The sequence below is a fragment of the Rhipicephalus microplus genome, chromosome 8 (assembly GCF_043290135.1).
Source record: "Rhipicephalus microplus isolate Deutch F79 chromosome 8, USDA_Rmic, whole genome shotgun sequence".
Lineage (NCBI taxonomy): Eukaryota > Metazoa > Arthropoda > Arachnida > Ixodida > Ixodidae > Rhipicephalus > Rhipicephalus microplus.
In genome coordinates, this window is record NC_134707.1 from 102,962,377 (window position 1) to 102,982,588 (window position 20,212).

A 20,212-nucleotide genomic window follows, 5' to 3' on the forward strand; every position below is an offset into this window, starting at 1 on the left:
CTACCTTCGAAAAAGTGGTGACTTTACGAGATGACGCACCAACATGACGTCACTGCGACGTCAGTGTGACGTCACGAATTCTGGTGATTCGTGGCGCCAGACGGTGAAGTCATCACAAGATGGCAAGTTTTCCATCGCTCGTGTTGACGCCACCGGCGCATATGGTCATTTTGCGCGTGATGAAAAGGCATCTAAGGTTCTCGCTTTAAAAACACTCGGGCAGGTTTTCTTACACAAAGATTCGCGGAGCCCACTCCCAAGAAATGGGAAGAACTAGCTAATTGCTCGCTAGTTCGTTTGCATGCAGGACACATTCAGTCAATGTGAAGCTCAACATGTTTAATTGACTAAAAGGCGGCTCAGTCTTGACACGTTTCATGTGAGATGCCTTTCAGGGAGTAACAAAACTGCCTGATGACTTCGAATGAATGATCGCCGCATTGGTTGCCGATGCCCACATTGTGCACGTTGTACAGGAGCCACGCCGTGCGTGCACGCAATTCTCCGAAGGTATGTGTCGCGTAGACGAGCTGCGAGTGACAGAATATGAGAGTTTGTGTTAGTCAGCTATTTTAACTAACAGAATATCTCGCAGGTTGATGGTTAAAAACAGACTCACATATTACGCATGGTTTTGAGCTACCTGGTTTGCTTTTCCTATGACTCAATGATTGTGCACCAATTTAGTGAAATCAAGACAAACACTGACCGCTGTATATGCAGTAACAAACCTCGTCTCTAAACGCTTGATCATAAAGATACTGCGCCAGTTGAACAAGACATCTAACTGGGCTATGCGGTTAACGTAAAAGGAATGCATGTGAGTGCGATCAAGGGAACAGTAAAATTATGATGAATCCATTTTTTAGATTTTTACGAACTCCTTCTCAACTCTTGCTTTCTTTAGTTGGCACCAGTGTATATCACTCTGCGCCGGTTTTAGCATGGAACCTTGCAGCGGCGACGTTTGTTTCAAAATAGTGCCAAAAAAGACATCTATGCGCTCGGTTTTTTACTTCACAATATGTGATGCATCTATGTTACATTTGTAAATCTGCAATTGGCATTGTACATGATCAATGTATTTTCGCAGTCAAGTTCGCAACTATGCTAACGCCACACTCTATGCGGTGAAGGTACGCCTGATATGCTCCGAAAAAATCCTAAGCAGTTTTGGAAAACAGTTAATCTTAATTATACGTCAATTGCCATTTTTTTGAACATTACACTACGAGACGAACAAAATGTTTCAATTCCTGAACACTTTACTGCGCAAGTATTGTATGAAACCTTCTGTTTTGTATTCACCATAGACCCGGACGGTGACCTTCATAAAGCTCACTTCATTAATGGGTGTAGATCACATTAAAACAAAAAAATTGAAGAACACTAAACTTGTAATAAGTGTGATTTTATCACACATTTTCAGCAATCACTCTCATCTAGAGTGGTGTCCCAAGAGTGGAAGGTAGGCAAGGTCATTCCAATCCGGAAGAAAGGTAACTCTCACTCACACAAAATTCATCACCTCAATTCGCTCACAAATGTATGCTCTAAAATAATGAAACACGTAATATATTCTCGCATAGTCAATCTCGAAGAAAGGTTACTCGTACTCACGCAAAAGTTATCATCCCATTTCGCTCACAAGTGTATATATGCTCTAAAATAATGGAACGCGTAATATATTCCCACAGAGTCACCTTCCTCGCAACTCTTCATTTTTTTCATTAAAACTAACATGGCTTTCAGAAAAGTGTTTATGTGACACTCAACTAGCTCTGTTTACTAACAATGTTACCCCTAGCATTGATGCAAAGATACCCGTACACGCACTCTTTTTAGGCTTTGAGAAAGCTTTTGACAAAGTTTCTCATAAACGCATATTCTTAAAAACTTTCTGTCTGAAACATGACCCATTAGTTTGACAGTGTATTTGCGACTTTTAAACTAATTAGCAGCAGTTAGTTTATGCTAATTATCTTTCTTCGTCTTTACACCCCATTATTTCAGGCGTGCTTCAAGGAACGGTTCTAGGACCTTCGCTTTTTCTCATATATATTAGCGACTTGCCGAGTAATATTTCCTCTAACATCTGACTTTTTGCCGATCATTCTGTCATTTATCGCCCAGTCAACAACACATGGGATGTTCATGAACATTAAACTGACCTTCATAAAATTGAAATCTGGTGCAAAACATGCTTGATGTTCTTTAATGCAAACAAAACGTCCTTAGCCTCTTTTCATCGCCGCCAGTACTACCTATCTCCCGCATATTTCATCAACAACACTCGAATTTTATGTGTAACTAAATACAAGTATCTAGGTGTCCATTTTCATTCTGATTTAACATGGTCTCTTCACATGACGCACATTACTAACGAAGCAAGTCGTGATCTTGGCTGCCTGCGCCGAAACCTTCCTCTAGCTCCTACTTCTGTCAAACTACTCGCTTATCTGACACTAATCACACCAAAGCTTGAATACACATGCGCTGTTTGGGACCCTCATCAGAGTAACAATACTTGAACACTTGAAACAGTGCAAAGCCGGGTGGCAAGATTCATCTTTTCAGATTATTCATATCAGTCAAGTGTAACCGAACCTAAATCTCGCGCTAACCTCGTCACCCTTTCGACACGCAGCTGTGTTGCTCGTTTGTGCCTGTTTTTGAAGTTCTATCATGAATCACTACGCACTCCCATCATCAAGTCAGCCCATTGTCATTCAGATCGCATAAATCACGGGAAAGCTGTTTACTCGCCAAGTGCTCACATCACTGCGCACCTTTAATCCTTTTTTTGTCAAGAGCGCACAAGCTTCGGATAGCCTTCCTCCTCACGTTGTGTTTAAAAAAACTGGTAAACTATTTAGAGTACCTGGTAATGCACTATTGGAGAGCACTAGGCCGTCTCGCTGCTGGTCACAGTAAACTTGAGACCTGAGAAGTTCACTATTTTTTACGCTACGTTGTACATTACTCTAGTATCATCAACTTCATAGCAGCGATGGAACATCTACTCCATTATTCCCAGCCCACCCCCTCATGTAAAACATCATCATTGGGGCCTTTGAGGTATTGCAAATAAAAAATAAATAAATAAAGAAATAGATAAAAAAGAGGTACACCGGCGCCTTCAACAACCTACTTTCTTTTTCTTGTTAGTAGAACGGCACGGTAAACGTTACGAATACTGACTTAAAATTATATGCGATAGTGATTGTAACGTGGATTCATTTGGTAACTCTACTTCTGACTTTTCTCCAATCAATCATCTCAATGGCCAGGAGCCGGTCACTCCAGTTCACGCCGCTCTTTCTGTGACAGTCATTTTAATGCGGCTGTTGCCATCATAGAGTTTTCTAAAATTAACTACAGGAGGCTCTGGCACCACGATCGTTCAGCGACGGTGGCAATGATGGGTAGCACCCGGATTTGCCTAGTCTTCGTAATTGCGGGCAGTGAATGGCGCTTGTGGCTTCGTTTATTACTGGTTTCAATTTCGCTTCGGAGGAAAAAACGGGCCCTTTTGAACTTCATGACTCGATTTCAAATAGTAAGCCTAAATAAATAAGGTGGTGAAGGGCAACCATTGAACATTTGTTGATTTTTGTTTTGTGAGAAAACAGCTCCAAGCCACAAGAACACACAGGGAGCCAGGAGTATAAAAATAGACGAATCAATGTACTACCCATCATTCCCAAGCTCACTGAAGCGCCATGCGTTGCAGTTTCTATAGACACTAGCACCCAAGTTCCCTCTAGTGTATATTTGGGAAACTCAATAATATGCCATCATCTGCTATTAATATATCACGTAATTGTTGGAATTGTACGTATCAAGACAATCATAATAAGATTACGCTCCCTGTGCCCGAGGGGTCCTGAACTTTCGCCCACCTGTGGCTGTTTGACATGCACGCATATTCAAGTACACGGCCTTCAAGTATATTCGCCTCCACCAAAAATCCGGCTGACATATTCCCTCTAGCGAACCATTAAGGCCAGCTTGTGTGTACTGAACTTGTGTTTACGAAGCTGATAGCCTCGCCAAAAAAAAAACACATTGTGGAACGCCGCCAGCGTGCGTCGACTGAACGCAAGGTAAACTTGGCTGCCAACAGCGTCTCTTGCGGTTGTGGTACCAAATACTCTTCTGGAATGAGCGTACGTTTCCGCTAATCATCAATAATAAACGAATCTTGATTTGAAGTTCTTACTAGTACGTCAAAATAGGCAATACTGGTTAGGCCCATAGTCACTGACTAATACAGTGTTCAAATAAATATGCATACAAACAATAGGGTTATTTTAACGAAGCGCATGTAAAAAGTACACTTTTTTGTATCTACAAAACTAATGTTTCAATGCTAAATTTATATTGCAATTGCTTTTGGTACGATTGAAATAAAATCATCAATGAAGGCGCTTTTCGTGTTTTACCGGAATGTGTTGAACTATCCGTCTAAAAAGGGCAGCGTTCTTTGGTGCGAACGCTATGACATTTTTTAACTTATCAAGCCACCGCGTATGTCACACGTTCCGTGTCTCGCAAAAAAGCTTTCACGACTTCCGCTTGTGGCGCACCACTGGAACCATCAAGCACGGCTGGAACCATTACGTGACTAGTTGTGATATGCTTCTGGCGGGACATGTTACGTGGTTAGCGTGAGAACAAGTCGAGTGATTTTAAGTGATCGTGATCACGTTTTTAGTTGTTACTTCATCATGTGACTGGTTGCCAAGCTTGGCAAGGATAGTGGAGTTCTGCCGGGTAGTTGATAGGCAAGGTCAAGTGACTTCACAGCAAGACTATTTCTTGTCAAGGCGACACGAGGGTTCACCTAGACGAAACAGCGCTGCTGTTAAAAACGGACATCTGTCTGGTGAGGCAAGACTTCAGGTAAGAGCTTCATTTTCCTACCTTATTCTTGGAAATGTCATTGCCAGAAGAGAGAAAACATTTATTCCGTAAAGCTTGTGAGTGAAGGTGGGAGGGTCCCTTAATGAAAGAACCCTCTGGCCTGAACTACCCGCCCGGCTGAATCGACAAGTTGACGATGGTCGACCTGATCCAGCTGAAAAATCGCAGCCTCCTTCTCTTCACTGAGGAGGTTTGAGTCTCCATCTGTTGGTGCAGCTTGTAGCTTTAAGGCACTTACTGTGCACTGCAGAAGGAGGGGCGCCAAAATGTCTGCCACATTGCTGTGTAGGCAGATGTAGCTGTCATCAAAGTTCGTTTTGAGCTTCTTTGCACTCACTCCCCTATTGATATTCATTCCTTTCCCGTGCGTTGCCTGATCATCTAGTATGGCGGCAGACGCGACAATAGAAAGGAGTCGCGTGTCTCAAGGGAGCATGGGCCTCAAGTCACAATCCGAACACTCTGGCTCTTGGTCTTCTTGGGCGAGGGAGTTGCAACCACTTCAGTCTCTTCCAGATAGCCTACAATTTTTCCGATGCTGACTCGAACACCTAAAAGGACAACCTGCGAATTGTCGCTGGTATTTCATATCAGTCTTCCTCTGCTTTCTTTTCGTACACATACTTCTAGTTGCGCAACGCGGAAAGCGGGAGAAGACGATTTAGCGCAGCTCAGGTCTGAGACCTCTGACAGCGCAAAGAAAGAAGAGAACTTCAGGTTGCGCATGCGCATGCTCCGAAGTAGACAATGCCCTGGCTCTTCACCATGCTCTTCTTTTAAGCTGCAATCGCTTCAGTCTATCACTTCAGCCATGCCGCCATATTGAAGTGGCCACAGCACGACGTCGTCATACGCCACTATGTCCAACTTCCTTCACTCACATTAGTACGGGTAAGTATTCTCTAGACAAAAAAAACGGAACCAACGATGTTAGTGGTAGCACTAGTGCAAAGCTTTGTTATATACATAAACCAGACAGGCTATAACTCCAGTGGCCTTCAGGAAATATAAAAGGTGAAGAGCGTAGTCTCTCATTGAGGGTGGTGCCCCTATTTCAGGGCCACACTGTTAAGAGTAATGCGTTTACATCTTTGAAAGAGTCGATGTTGATCTACCAGGGCTGGCTTAGACCACTGCGCCTCGAATTCGTTCTATGTGCCATTGGTGTCGTGCTCTTCGCGTGCTTTGCACTCTCCCACGTGACGTGAAAGAGTTTTGGATTGCCTGTACACCACGAGTATACGTCTTTACACGCTGTGGGATAGATCAGGTAAAGAGTGTACTGATTTATATGAGCGTCTGTCTGTAATCTTAGCGCGGTCAACTCCGCAACGGTGAGCTTGCCATGTGGAAGCAGACATAGCTGCGTAGTTGCCCTGTACTACCTAAAGATTGTTGCGTAACAAGCGTCCAGGGGCGTGGGATATTATAGTGCAGAGTGTGGAGTGGCTCAACGTTATTTAAAGCCTCGAGCCCTTCACTCGCACGCAGGTTCTCTCTAAATAAATCGACCCTCGACAAGAGAAGCAAAAGACGTTGCCATAGCACTCGCAATCGAAAAGGAATGGACGCGAAACGCTCCATTACCAATGAATAAAGATTCGCAAAAATCTTACAGAAACTCTTTAAAGGGCAACAATGCAGCAAAGCCTCTCCGGATAATGTTTGGGACAGAATGGGACCCCACAGTAAACTAAGTACAGAATATGACGTAGGCACCCGAGCAATGGTGTTGCTAATTCAGAAAATAAAGGGTACATCGTTAACACACCGCTGGTATTAAACTGCTTGCAATACGTATTTCATCATGTGCACACTTATATAAGGTATCGCTTTGTCTAATAAGTTGAATGCATCAAAACAACGAGGCTAATATCTCTGTATAGTCGGACAAGAATGGTATAGATAACAAGCGCCATCGGAGATAAGTGGCAGATTACTGTAGAAAATCTGTATAGCTGTATGGCACGAATGCAATTTGAAGGGCTCGTTTCTCCATTGATAGAAGTTTACTTAAACGAAAGTCAATGAAGCGAGGGAAGATATGAAAGATGATTGTTCCACAGCGTGTTCCACACACACCATTAAAAACGCGCACGGCTTTAAATACACTTTCAGGTTTGTATGCACAAGTATACACTACAAACTTGTACGAGCGGATGGTCACCGCCTTAGATCAAATTATCGAGCAACGATGCGTTACTTTACGGTCGCAGGTTCAGTTACATTAAACGACAACTGGTCCTTACCGCGACCTCCGTTCCTCCCCATATTTCTCATAGTTACTATAACACATCTATGTCACACTTGGAAAACTTTCAAGTCTCCTATATACTCCTCAGCTTAGTTATCAATTTGCCTTGATTATGGTTGTATTAACAACAACAAAACTGAAAAATAAGCCCTAAAATTCTTTGTTTTTGCTCAATTAAAGCGAGGCTCATCACATATGAGTTGATACGCACAACATCGTGCCGCACGATTCAACGAAACCTCATTTCGTAATTTTTTTGAAGTAGATTGCTTAGTTAAGTTCACACATGGAATGCTTACAGAAACATTGGACAAAGTACTTACCTTTATAGCCAATGTATCGTTCAGTTCTCCCATTGTAAGAACAATCGACGAATTCGATATAATCCCGTACGTAAACAGCGGATGGCCGATGTATTGCGCAATGCTCCCGGTGACATTCGTTGGCTCACATAGCTAGAAGAGATGCAAAATCAAATGCATCTTCACTACTATGACACCTACGCAGTAAACGTTTTTACATTCATAAGGGTTTAAAACAGCTGTTTCTCTGATTTACACCCTTCTCTAATTGTTTTAACACCTCTTTTTCTGCTTGTACACCCTAAAAGAAAGATGTAAGTGAAAAAAGGGTGTTAGGCTATACGAGAGGGTGTTAGTGGGAGAGCTCAAGGGTGTACAAGTATATTTGGAATAATAATTGTTCAGGTTAACGTCCGAAATTTGTCACATGATTATGAAAGACGCCGTACTGAAGGGCTCTGGAAATTTAGACCACCTGGGGTTTTTCAAGATGCACCTAAGTTTAACTACACAGGTCTCGAATAATTTCACCTCCACCAAAAATGCGGCAGCCCTGAACGGCTGGTATTTGATCCGGTGATTTGTGGGTCAAAAGTTGAGCACTAAAAGTACCAGACCACTGGAGCGGCTGGTACACGTGCAAGAATCGAGCTGCATCCATGCTTGCATATTAAAATCTCACGCATAGCGTAACGTGCCTCTTGTACTGCCTTTTCTAAGAATACAATGCCATAGGGGTCAGAAACCTCCAAGAAAGTGTCAGAAAACTTTAATGATGAAACAATTTTGAGGTACCATCAGTTGAAGTTTATTTTCAAACGAATAATGCACGCTATAAACCCCGTATTCAGAAACGCTTCTTGCATTGAACTTGACTTGCCGCCCCCTCAAATGGAGCCCAAACGTGCTTCAAACACGCTGCACTGAAGACCGTGGCAAGTCAAATACACGCAATGCAACGTTTGTGAATAAATGGTCAAGTGGTCCTCAGAATGATAAGCAGTAGTGCTGCTGAAATTATTTCCCACCGATTTCCTTACAACACCTCGGCCAGAGCTAATCACCGAAGCCACGTTTGTAACCATCATGGTCGGCCTGTACATTTAAAAGTTCCAGTAGCTCTGTCACCACAAGCTCTTTTCATTTCCTTATTCATCGCGTACTTACTTCCCCACACTTGCGCCCTGCTGATAATTGATTGGCTGGGTAGTATACGAAGCTATATAAGTCAAGACAAGCTATACTAACCCCCGTATTCACAAGTGCTCTTTGACTCAAATTTCATTTGCGCTTGACTGTATGGAGTACTGGGCCACTACTAGACTGAAAATGACGCTGCACTTCTGAGCTTCTCTGCTGATTGACGATAATATTTAGTGATTTCCTCTGCCGAGAAACGGCGCTTTCATGTACTTTCTCAAGTCAAGATGAAGAGTTGAGTGAAGGGTTGGTCTGGTATATTGGGGTAAGATAAATAAGTCACGTTATGTTAATACTAAGGTAATTAGGCCGTACCTCCCTGAGTCCAATCAGAGAAAGCCACGTAAAGCTAATAACAAGGTACTTAGGGCCATATAAAGCATAAGTGTTTAACAGTGTAGAAATTAGAGCCAAAATATTTTGAACCTCGCTCGCAAATATCAAGCTAATTTTAGCTGAATTGCAATAAAACATTGGTAAGTAAACCTGAAAAAATAATTCTGTGTGAATCAGAACAGTCCCATTTAAGATAAATCTACGCGATGTTTTGTTGAGGTTGCGGTAATTACACCGTCATAGTAGACGGCGTGATTAAGTAATTACGCCACCACTGCAGCGGCCGTGTCGCTGCGACGCGGACCGTGTGACGTTCATTTGCAGAAGAAATAGTGCAGCACTCAGGCTGGAGTTGTTGCGCTGTTGACGTGTTTGATAAGCGGAGGTACTGAATAGTTTGCGCGTGGTGTTCTTCACTCAAACATCTGCAAATGCCGCTCATGCAAACGGGACACCATGTGCGCATTCGTAGCAACTTTACGCAAACCTTCTTTCTCGCTCTCCACTTTCTTGTCAGGACAACGTGAGATAAACTCAGAGGAAACTAGGGCGATCTCGGATAGCACCCTCGTTTTGATAGACTACATGCATTTAGATAGTATGTGAGGAATAATTTATTGGTTACCAGTTCGCAATATAATCACATGCTCCGTGACATCAGCAGGAAGGAGCATTTAAAACTCACCGTCACGGATACTAGCGGCGACGGGTAACACTCCCAGGTTCAAATGGGCCTATTTAGCCCATAGAGTGGACGAGGAGACGGCGCTGCAGTTGCTCAGTTGGTGAAGTACCGAAGGCGTTATATCAAGGTCACTGGTTCTGTACCTGGCAGTGGCGAGTTATTTTCTCGCCCCATTACTTTGTTCACATATGCATTATATTTACTGCAAATATGATTCCCAATACTTTCACTTCTTTTATTCTCTCCAAGTTATGAATATGCTTCGTCGAACAAAGAAAATACAACACCTCAAATTCTCTTTCTCTCAGTTGAGTTCAGATGTAAACGTACTGTAAAACTGCAACACAATTGAATTGGAAAGACCCTTACCGCTTCTCGTTGTCTTTTCATGGACACGCAGGGCTGGTAAAGGCTTCTGGGGAGGGAAATTACGTGATCCTTCATGACATACTGAAGCGCGGACATTTCGAAGGAGAGTCCGGTAATTGTCGATGGTATCTTGTATGTGTTTCCCTGTGACACCGCGTACCAAGCATAGCCCTGAAAAGAGCTGCGAAATTGTACTCAAAAAACGATTGCGAATAAACGCGGCGGGAACACCACCGTATCAAAAATTTTATACTCGTACATTTGTACTGGACATTTCCAGCTAAACATGCTTCGCCTTAAGTTTCTTTTCCTTCTTCTTAATGACAGCATGAAGATCAATGCAAACAACTATTACTACACTCGGATACAACTAGTTCCCGAACTAAACATACCAAGCACTTAGCTGAATACAGGTTTCACAACGACATTTCCAGGCATGCTTTTTTCGCGCAAGCAATTCGAGATTGGAAAGGCCTAACAAACGATGCTTTCAATTGTACATCACTCGAAGCTTTTATCTCCAAGATATCAGGCGATGCTTTACAGTTATTATCTCCAAGCAAGATTTCTGCGTTACACAATAATATGTTTCACTTCTCAGTATATTTTTACTGCCGGGAAATTGCGCTACTCATGAATTCCGCAATTGCGCTACCATACACCAAAACAAACGCACTGAATTGTGAGCGTAAAACAAAGCCTTTCGGTTGATCTTCAACTCCTATTCCAGAACTTTGTTTATTAGTGAGCTTAGAGACAGAGCCGGTTTAATGACGGTGAAACTAAAAATGTAACATAATCGACTGATATTCTTTTTTTTTACATACTCAATGGACACTACAAGGTTCACCTAAAGGAACACATCGCACAACAGCCATTTACCACATCCAGAAAAAAACACTCGAAACATATAACACCACTTAGCTATACAACACATTTATTAAAGTATTCGTTTTTGGTTCGGAGCATCGATGACTGGAATCAATTACCTCAATACATAGTGGAACATTGCAATTTACAAAGGTTCGAAAAGGCTTTGTAACCGAATTGCTTTTGCCTTGTTGGCTGAATATGTTCAATGTACTATATCAATATGTTCAATATGTACTATATCACTTTAAATCTTTTTTCTCTTTTGGGTAACGTGTACGAGATGTATTAGAACATGCTTCGTTTATCCGTGACCTATGCGGGACGTATTCTGATATAGTTTGGCGTTTTTGTTTTCTTATTTCCATATAGTGTGCGTCTTGAGCGTACAGTGTGAAACTTGTTTCTATATATGTTCTTTGTACATGCCAGATATGTCACCCCAACTCCTGTCTTCGCACTAGGGCTGACAGTATGAATAAATAAAAATAAATAAAAATTATGTTGTACTTGTCGCGCCTTACACTGAGTGTGTTGGATGTCATATTGTCACTTTTGTAGCGATTGTATAATTTGTTGCCTAGTGCTTATGTACTGTCTAGTCGAACCTAACTTATATTAGTGCCTAGTTAAACTGTGTTCTTTTGATTATGTATCTCCATTGTAATATGCTGTTTATTACTGCCATCATTTAGTAGCCCTTGTATAGTTAATGTAGAGAACATATGCATTGTCTGATTCAACCTTACTTACGTAGAGGCCTACTTGAAGATACCCCCTTTCCTGTAACAGCCTCAGATTGAGGCTAGCAGTATCTTCAAATAAAATAAATAAATAAATAAACATCTTGCCATTTTAGCAACTTTTCATATCTTAGGCGTATTTGTCCAGTGCGTACTTGCGTCACCACTTTCCTTCGCGAACTATTGGGCAAAACTTGAGAAAAACAGGATTTGAGCTGGAATAATATACGTGAAATAGGGCTGTAAGTTGAGAATTATAGCGCTTAGACACGCGTGTGCTTCAGACCTCTTCGAAAACGCACCTTACATAGACACTATGTCAGGTAAGGAACCATATAAGAGGCCTAATTTTGTCGAGCGAAAGAGTACAATTATGTTTGTATTCGTGTGAATGGTTTAGTACTTCGAAATATTTCGAGGCATATCACAACTGTAATTGCACAACAAATGGCGAGTTGAAACTTCCTACGACTTACAAAGAGCTGGGCTGAAATTCTTAATCGTAATCCGCCGTAGTACTATAGACGAGAATTACCATGTGTATTTCGTGGATAACAAGGTTAAAGGTGTTAGATGTCTCCAGAAGAAGACCCCGTGGGCGAAGGGGAAGTCACCGAAAAAAACATGCGATGTACTTCAGCTTCTTGACCTGCTCCAGTATCTGCGAGGGTTTTTTTCAATCTCTGCTCACAAACAGTGCAATGCTTATGTCGCGACTTGGCACGGTCATAGAGGAAGAGAACTGCCGTCGGCCCTGTTTTTTCCTATGGCCTCGTAGACCCTATCTTGAAAGCAGTCTGCGAAGTGACAAGCTTCCATACACGTCCTTGCAGCGTTACTATTGCACCCGTGTTACAATAAAGGTTGCGTTGAATCTTTTGTTAGTTTCCACACACGCACTTACAGTGTTACTTGGCCGTGAATATGATGAACTTATGCAAACTAATTTACGGTGCGACGCTACTACGCCTGTTACGCAAAGTTCAAGCCATCTTATGCTTCAAGGATTATTGTCATCAGTGCATGAGAGCCGCTTATTGTCAGCATTTACAGTTATACAAGCGACGTGTTGTGGTTGCCGAATGACCCTCACTTCGAGACGGTCTGTTCCCGCCGCTACAGTATTGCATACTTTGAAGCTCATTTTCACTGCACTTAACTACAACCTAAGGTCCTCAATCAGAGACGCAGGGAGTAATGATTATTTTGCATGAAATATGGGGCCAGCGCAATGGTGAATAACGGCAACAGCACCAGCATCTCATAAACATTAAGATTTTATGGCGTATTTGGCAAACTAGACCCATTCTTCTATCACAGAGGTCATACATTGAGATCAACTTCTCTGATTGCTGGGTCTCTCAACCTGACACCTTACCGGATTTCTTAATGTACTGCAACACACAGCACAGACAGTGGTTTCACTCAACATAAAAATTAGGTGCGCGGAAAAGGCACACTCTTGTTTGTCACAAGACAACTCACCAAGTCGAAATAGCGTTGGTTAGCGGTGCTGACTGGGTTGGGTGGTGCGGCGATGCAGGCCCCCTGGGGGCTGATCCATCCCGCCGAAGATATTAACACGACGATGTTTGCACTCAAATCGCTGTGGCGAGAGAACAACGACCGCAAGTTGTAGCATCTTTCGTGGAAGTATCCTGTTCGCTTCAAATGAGTTTCGATTTTTATACCCTATGGGATGCATTTTCGTACCTGATGTCATTCCTCGTAAACAAAATGTCATTTATCTAGTTCCTTGTTCGGGTTATTTGTCTGAAATCGACGCAGGAGATTGCCTAAAGATCGACAAGCTGTCGCAATGTGTATGCTGCCAACAAGTCTTCCTTTCAGAGGCAGGGCGGCTGTGAGTACCATTTAAGCATGTTGTGCACTATCGTACTTTCTGACTGCAAATATGTGAGTAGAGGCCATGCACCCGCGCTTTTTTTTCCTTGAAGAAAGTTGTTTTTCTTAGTGCACTATCGCCCCGGGAAATCGAATGCCGTGGACGTGAATGCGGTTTTATTTGTGTTGGACCTGTTTCTGCACGACGTAGTAAAGAGCCTAATCACTACCGTAAATAGTCTGGTATGGGTCTTACAAACACACGCCAACCGTAAATATATGCTAGAGGCAGGTCTGTACTATGTAACAACTGAACTTATAAAATTTTCTTTAGAAGGACCCGCTTGTGGAAGGTTCTGACTAGTTGAAGAGTCACCTTGAGAGTTCATTATTTTCAGAATAACAATCATCCCAAACAAAATTTTTGAAACGGGAGGAGAAGGGGGGCGGTGCTACGGCTACTGACCTGACTGAAGTCATGGATAGATTTCTCTACAGTAGTACGGTTATTTCGAAGCATGGGAGAAAGTCGAAACGTCTGCATTTGTGTTCAAGAGAAAGTAAGAGCTATCTATGGCTACCATGTTGTGATTCCATCCTTAATCAACAAGGTGCGATGAGGTGCATTTACTGAATTTTTTTGTCACAATGATATGCAAAATTTAAGGCTGTTCACGCAAGAGCGCGTGCAAATTCATGCTTTAACCCAAGAAAATAACAAGAATTCGCTTAAAATCCACCCCTTGAAGCACGATAACTGAAGTTTTGTCTCAGGTGGGTGCTCTGCACTGCAGAGAAAAAAAAACTGGCTGACTGCCGCCATCATCTGCTGTAAATTAGATTTGCCGGCGCAAGGTTCAAAACTTTAGGCTGTATATTTTAGAATAGTTTGGTATGTTTTTCTCTCAGCAAACTCATCATGCAATTGTTCTGCAAGGGTATAATTATTTAACAATAAAACTATCTGACTTATTGTTCAAGCGAAATTCTTTACATGAGCTGCCATCAAGTTGATGCAGCCGGCATTTTGTGAGGTCTGGTAAATCTTGCGCCTGTGAATGCGGACCGCTATCATCTGTTTACGGCAGTGGGCTTTAAAGGCCGGTAATACTTGAATAGTGCAGTGGATAATGGCGTGATATCAGTGCAATGTGGAAGTAAATTAGTTGCGATTAAGGATCGCTAGTTATATTTTATTTTTGAAAGAGGCGGTTCAACGTCCATCCGTGAGATTATTTTAACCATTGCATTGATCATTCATCTAAAGATCAAAAAGTTTTTAAATTTTATTCTACTTTTTTCCGGCTTTCCAAATAATTGTTTGTGTAGTCGCTTCAATTAGAGCCACTGAATAACAACCATGAAGCAGTGGTCAGGGTTTTCTACAGGTGTTCTCAGCAGAAGATACCTGCCAAACCATTGAAGTAAGCTCAACACCTAGAAATGTAGAACAGTAAGTAAGATTATTCCCCAAGCCACGCTGCTGGGTGCATAGCTCAAACGGGACTTTCTGTAGACTGATTCGCATGATAGAGCATCTGGAACAAAGCTACGGGTTAACCATTTATTCGCTCCGGTTAACTTGCATGTCTTTTTTTATCAGTAAGATATGCTTTCAAATCTAACTACTGGAATGAGAAAAGAGCACTAGAGGCAAGTTGCAAAAAAAGAATGGTTGCAACGCCATATGTGCGTAATTATAGAAAGCAGCCAACGGCCGCCATTGTGTACGAGTAGCGTCGCACGTTTTGTGGACATGCACATCACTTGGGTCACGCAAAATGCTTAAATCAATACATGCTCATACTCCCTTCCACTACCTCGACCACCATGGTATTGCATGTTATTATCGATGTTTTCATGCTCAATATTGGCTCACCTATGCGTTGCTTAAACATGTCGGGGCTTTTAACTGTGCTGCTGGCATTTATGCAACTCGTCAATTTAATTGAGAGTTATGCTCAGCATCTCCTTGTGTGCCTGCCACCTTGTACAACACTCTCATTTTAGCTGCCATGCACTCACTACAGTATCTTACTGAATGGCGGTTCCTCCTAATTGCAATGAATGCTTTTTTCCAATAAGAATATCTTATTAGCAGTCGTTGTGCTAACAATGGATATGTGTGTATGTGTTTCGTTTGTAGGAACTCAAGAATACATGTGCTTATAAACAATAAAAAGTGTCATTACTGAACTGTGCCGCCTGCTTCTTAAAACAAGCAGGGTTAATTCAGCAACTTTTCTGTGTTTGCTGGAGGAGTAGCTGACTGTACTTTGCGCAGGTCAACATCTTAATGATATATCATTGTAATGACAATACCATTGTCATGGTATTGACAATGGTATTGTCGTTAATATGGTACAATACAATTCCAGTCTGCTGATAATACCATTGCCATTGTATTGTCAGCAGACTGCAGGTTCAAGGATAAACTGTTTTATTAGGCTGTCCTTGTGACCAGTGAATAGAAGGTGAGAATACAGCGACACACACTGGCAATAATAGTGGTGGAGAGAGCGTCGGAACTCGAATATTTGAGTGCTATGTTTTTCATTTCATACAGCATAACGACCCGAAGAGATATTTGACGTGAAAGGTCGTATTAAAAGTTAAGGCCAGGATTTGGACTTTAGGTGTTGAGTTCCATTTATTTCGCCAAAGGATTTCGAATATTTTGCTGGTATCATGCAACATTTAAATTATGGGGGTCAGCTGAGCCTATTTACAACTCTTCTTTAATGGAATTTGGTTGTATGAACTCTGACAACGCCGGTACCAATCTGTCTATATTTCAAGTACATTGACCAAAACGACAGCGACCCTGGCTCTGGAATTAGGCGTACAATATTGACACTCTGGTGTACTTGTTCATCGATTGGGTGAATTTATGCCTTATTCTATTGCCTTATTCTTCCTTATTCTATTATTCTAGTCAAGTGCTTGACTAGAAGTTCTTGTGGTACGTCCTACCAGACATGCTACGAGGATTCGTTTTAATGCCAATTCCGACTTGTAGGTTATCTATATTATTAACATTTCTTGCAGCGTCAATTCATTCATTCAAACAAGGCTTTTCTCAAAACACTGTTGTGTATACGATGGTATTGTCATGGTATTGTCAGCAGACTGCAGGTTCAAGGATAAACTGTTTTATTAGGCTGGCCTTGTGACCAGTAAATGGAAGGTGAGATTACAGCGACACACACTGGCAATAATAGTGGCGGAGAGAGCGTCGGCAGTCGAATACTAAAGTGCTATCCCCAGCGGCCACGTGAGTTCCAGAATAATCTGCAATGTCCACGTTGAGCGGGTAATTCACACAAAATAATCTACCACAGCCCCGAAGCTTCTCGAACACAGCAGGCATGACTTCTGCAGAAAATAACTTACTGTGTAATGGGGCGATAAGAATACTTGAGAGAAGATTGTGGCATGGCCTTCATAACAAAAAAGACGTCGTCTGAATCAGTCTTCAAAAAATGAAAGCACAATCAACAAGAGGCACTTGCAAGCAAATACAATAATAAATAAAAAGATACAGTCCTCATGTTCGCTAATGCGCATTGTGCGAATTGAGGTGCACTACATGGACAACTTCTAACCGTTGACGGCCCGTGAAGAGTTAGTCAAGCCATTGGGGACAACCTCCTAGTAGAGTGGGCTGAGACGTTGAATTACTCTGTTTGGTCCGAGGTATCATAGCAGAAGTTTTTCACTGAGTCTACGTCGGCGTAACAGTGTCCATACCAAAACACTGTCACTGGGTTGGTATACCACGAAGCTTTGCAGAAGATTGTAGTCGGGGCTATCGATTATCCGCTGATTCATGATGCGCAGGCAGGCGAGTTGATGAGTTTCTTCAGCGCGTTGAAGGTAGACAGTAACATCAACGTATTCTTCACTATCTGCGTTAAGTATCATGCCGTCCAGCGTCATGGCCGGGTTCTTTCTGTAGACGAACTTGTATGGCGATATCTGCGTTGTCTCCTGTGCGACCACGTTGTATGCGGAGGTCACGTACAGAAGGATGGTGTCGCATGTCTTGCGTTCGACGTCGACGTACATGGCCGGCAGGTCGGCGATGGTCTTATTCAGATGCTTGGTCAGGTCATTGGTGTGCGGGTGGTGTGTTGTTGTACGAGGGTCGCTTGGCTGGCTGTGTCTCAGGGTTGCCCGAGTCAGGTCAGCAGCGAATGCCGTACTTCACTCGGGCATTAGAGCCTTTTGGACGCCATGTCGAAGGACGATGTTTTGAACGAAAAGCTTGCTAACCTCCGTGGCACTGCCTTTCAGGTGGGCTCCTGTTTTGGCGTAGCTGGTGAGGTAGTCAGTGGCTACGACGACCTACATCTTCGCGCAAGTCAACATAGAAAATGGCCTCAGGAGGGCCATCCCGATCTGCTCGAATGATCGCCTGAGAAGGCAGGTTGGCTGGAAGAAGCTTTCTGTTCTTGTGGGCAGTGTCTTCACTCTCTGATAGTCTCGACATGTCCTCACGTAACGATTGACGTCGGTGGTAAGCCATGATCAGGAGTACCTGTCTTGTATCCTCGCCAGCGTTCGGGATACCACAAGGTGTCCCGCCATCGGATTGTCGTTCAGAGGCTGGAGAAGTTCTCGTCGTAGAGCTGAAGACACTACAAGAAGGTACTTGGCTCGAAGCGATGATGGTATGTGGGGTTTTACGTCCCAAAACCACCATATGATTATGACAGACGCCGTAGTGGGGGGCTCCGGAAATTTCGACCACTTGAGATTGTTTAACGTGCTAGCTTGAAGTGGCGAGAAAATATTTTGGTGAAGGCCGTTTCGCAGAAAAGACAATATAAGTACCCTCTTGTAGGTCCTGACCGGAAGGTATTTGATCCCACCGCTAAAATGGGGATCAGCTCGCTGTCATTCAGTGAAGTCGTTGGCCGTTATTGTTACCAAGAAGCAGTCATCATTTGGGTTGTCGGGCAGTGGTTGGTCAAAGGGGGCACGAGACAAGTAGTTGGCATTCGAGTGTTTTAAGCTGGATTGGTCAACATTGGTTATGTCATATTGCTACTGTGTGCCACAAATGAACATTATAGGAAAGAGGACAATGTTGAGGGCGAGCTTGTGAAGACTGGGCTTCATATTGTATGCGTGCCGGTTTACCTAAAGTAAAGGTTTTTTTTCAGATGCCTTCTCCTGTAACATTTTGGTGGAGAGTGCGTGTTTTCCCACAGTCAACAACCATGACGATTCTACGCAGCGGACGTTCCTTGGCTGCCTGTGCAATGCCTGATCAAAACGAGAACGAGGATTCGTCTGAAACTATCTCAACCGTGCTTCGACCAACTACGCAGCAACCAACAGCACCGCATCCAGCCGCTACTAACCACACCGTCGTCCTGACCTAACCGCGTGACCCAGGCACTTTTTCGGGCAGTGACAGTACTGATGTACTGATGTAGAGGAATGGCTTCAGCTGTACGAACGGATGAGCACTCTGTACAACTGGGATGTGACGCTCATGTTGGCCAATATTATTTTCTACCTTGATGGCACAGCTCAAGTTTGGTTTTCCAACGACGAGGAAGATATCACGAGTTGGGATATCTGTAAACAATACTCATCCATCTCTTCGGCAAGCCCATTGGGTGTCGTCGTGCAGCGCAGAAAGAACTAGGGTGCGGACTCCAGTCCTGCACTTTGTCATACGTTACATACATACAACATGTGCTCACCCTCTGCCGGAAGGTTGACGACGACAAGATGCCGGAATCTGAAAAGGTCGCGCACATCCTCAAAGGAATCGCCGATGACGCCTTCAATCTCCTTGTGTTTCGAAACTCGTCGACTGTAGACGACGTTATTAATGAATGCCGACGCTTCGAAGACGCGAAAAGTCGCCGTATCACTCCACACTTCACGCGTCTTCCTAACACGGCTGCAACATATACGTGCGAGGACGCCCGTTTGCCACCAGCACCTGCTGCTTTCAACAATATCGTGCGCATTGTGCGCCACGAATTGGAGGCACTGTCTCCCCTGTCCGACCAAGTCCGGGCCCCCGACGACTTTCGCGCCACGATTTCTTTGATCAGGAGTGTCGTTTGCCAGAAACTGGCCAACACCGGACTTCAGACGATATGCCCCGTTAACCGACCTGACTACCGGCTGCCCAGTACACCTAATTTGTACCGTGTACCAAACAACCGCCCACGTTACCGGAACTCGGCAGAATGGTGAACTTCCAATGACAGGCTGATCTGTTTCAATTGTGGACGAGTCGGCTATATTTCACGTCATTGCCGCATTTCCTGGGTTTGGCAGCCATGGTCGCATTATGCCAACACCCGATGCCCACCTGCTGGTTCTCGGATGCCGATCCACGCGGAACAAGACGATGCTTCGCCATCCAAGACCGCCCAACCGAACCACTCACCGTCGCCCTCTGGACGCATGTCCCGCTCAACTAACCGACGTTGCTCCCCCTCACCCTCCTACCGCCAGTCCTCGGAAAAATGACGGGCGCAGCTCCTAGAGGGGATCCGACCCGAAATTCCTCTACACACGATACCCGGACACAACAACTTGACGGTACTTCTGTGGCAGCACTCATTGACACCGGCGCTCACATATCAGTCATGAACTCCGGTCTTTAAGCTCGACTCAAGAAAGTGCTCACTCCTGCTCCGATCACTGTTGT

The 20,212-nt window shown here is 43.5% G+C and overlaps 1 protein-coding gene across 3 annotated transcripts in view; it reads right to left on the bottom strand.

Annotated features, from left to right (window-relative positions):
* Positions 1-359: 359 nt before the first annotated feature.
* The window catches only part of LOC119165114 (uncharacterized), a 75,709-nt gene continuing 55,856 nt past the window's right edge, over positions 360-20,212 (bottom strand). For all 3 annotated transcript variants that reach the window (XM_075872434.1, XM_075872432.1, XM_075872433.1), the window contains 4 exons: positions 13,171-13,291; positions 10,073-10,243; positions 7,504-7,635; positions 360-530 (listed from right to left, as the gene is read on the bottom strand). In XM_075872434.1, coding sequence (XP_075728549.1) covers positions 360-530; positions 7,504-7,635; positions 10,073-10,243; positions 13,171-13,291 — 595 coding nt within the window. The remainder of the gene's footprint in view (positions 531-7,503; positions 7,636-10,072; positions 10,244-13,170; positions 13,292-20,212) is intronic.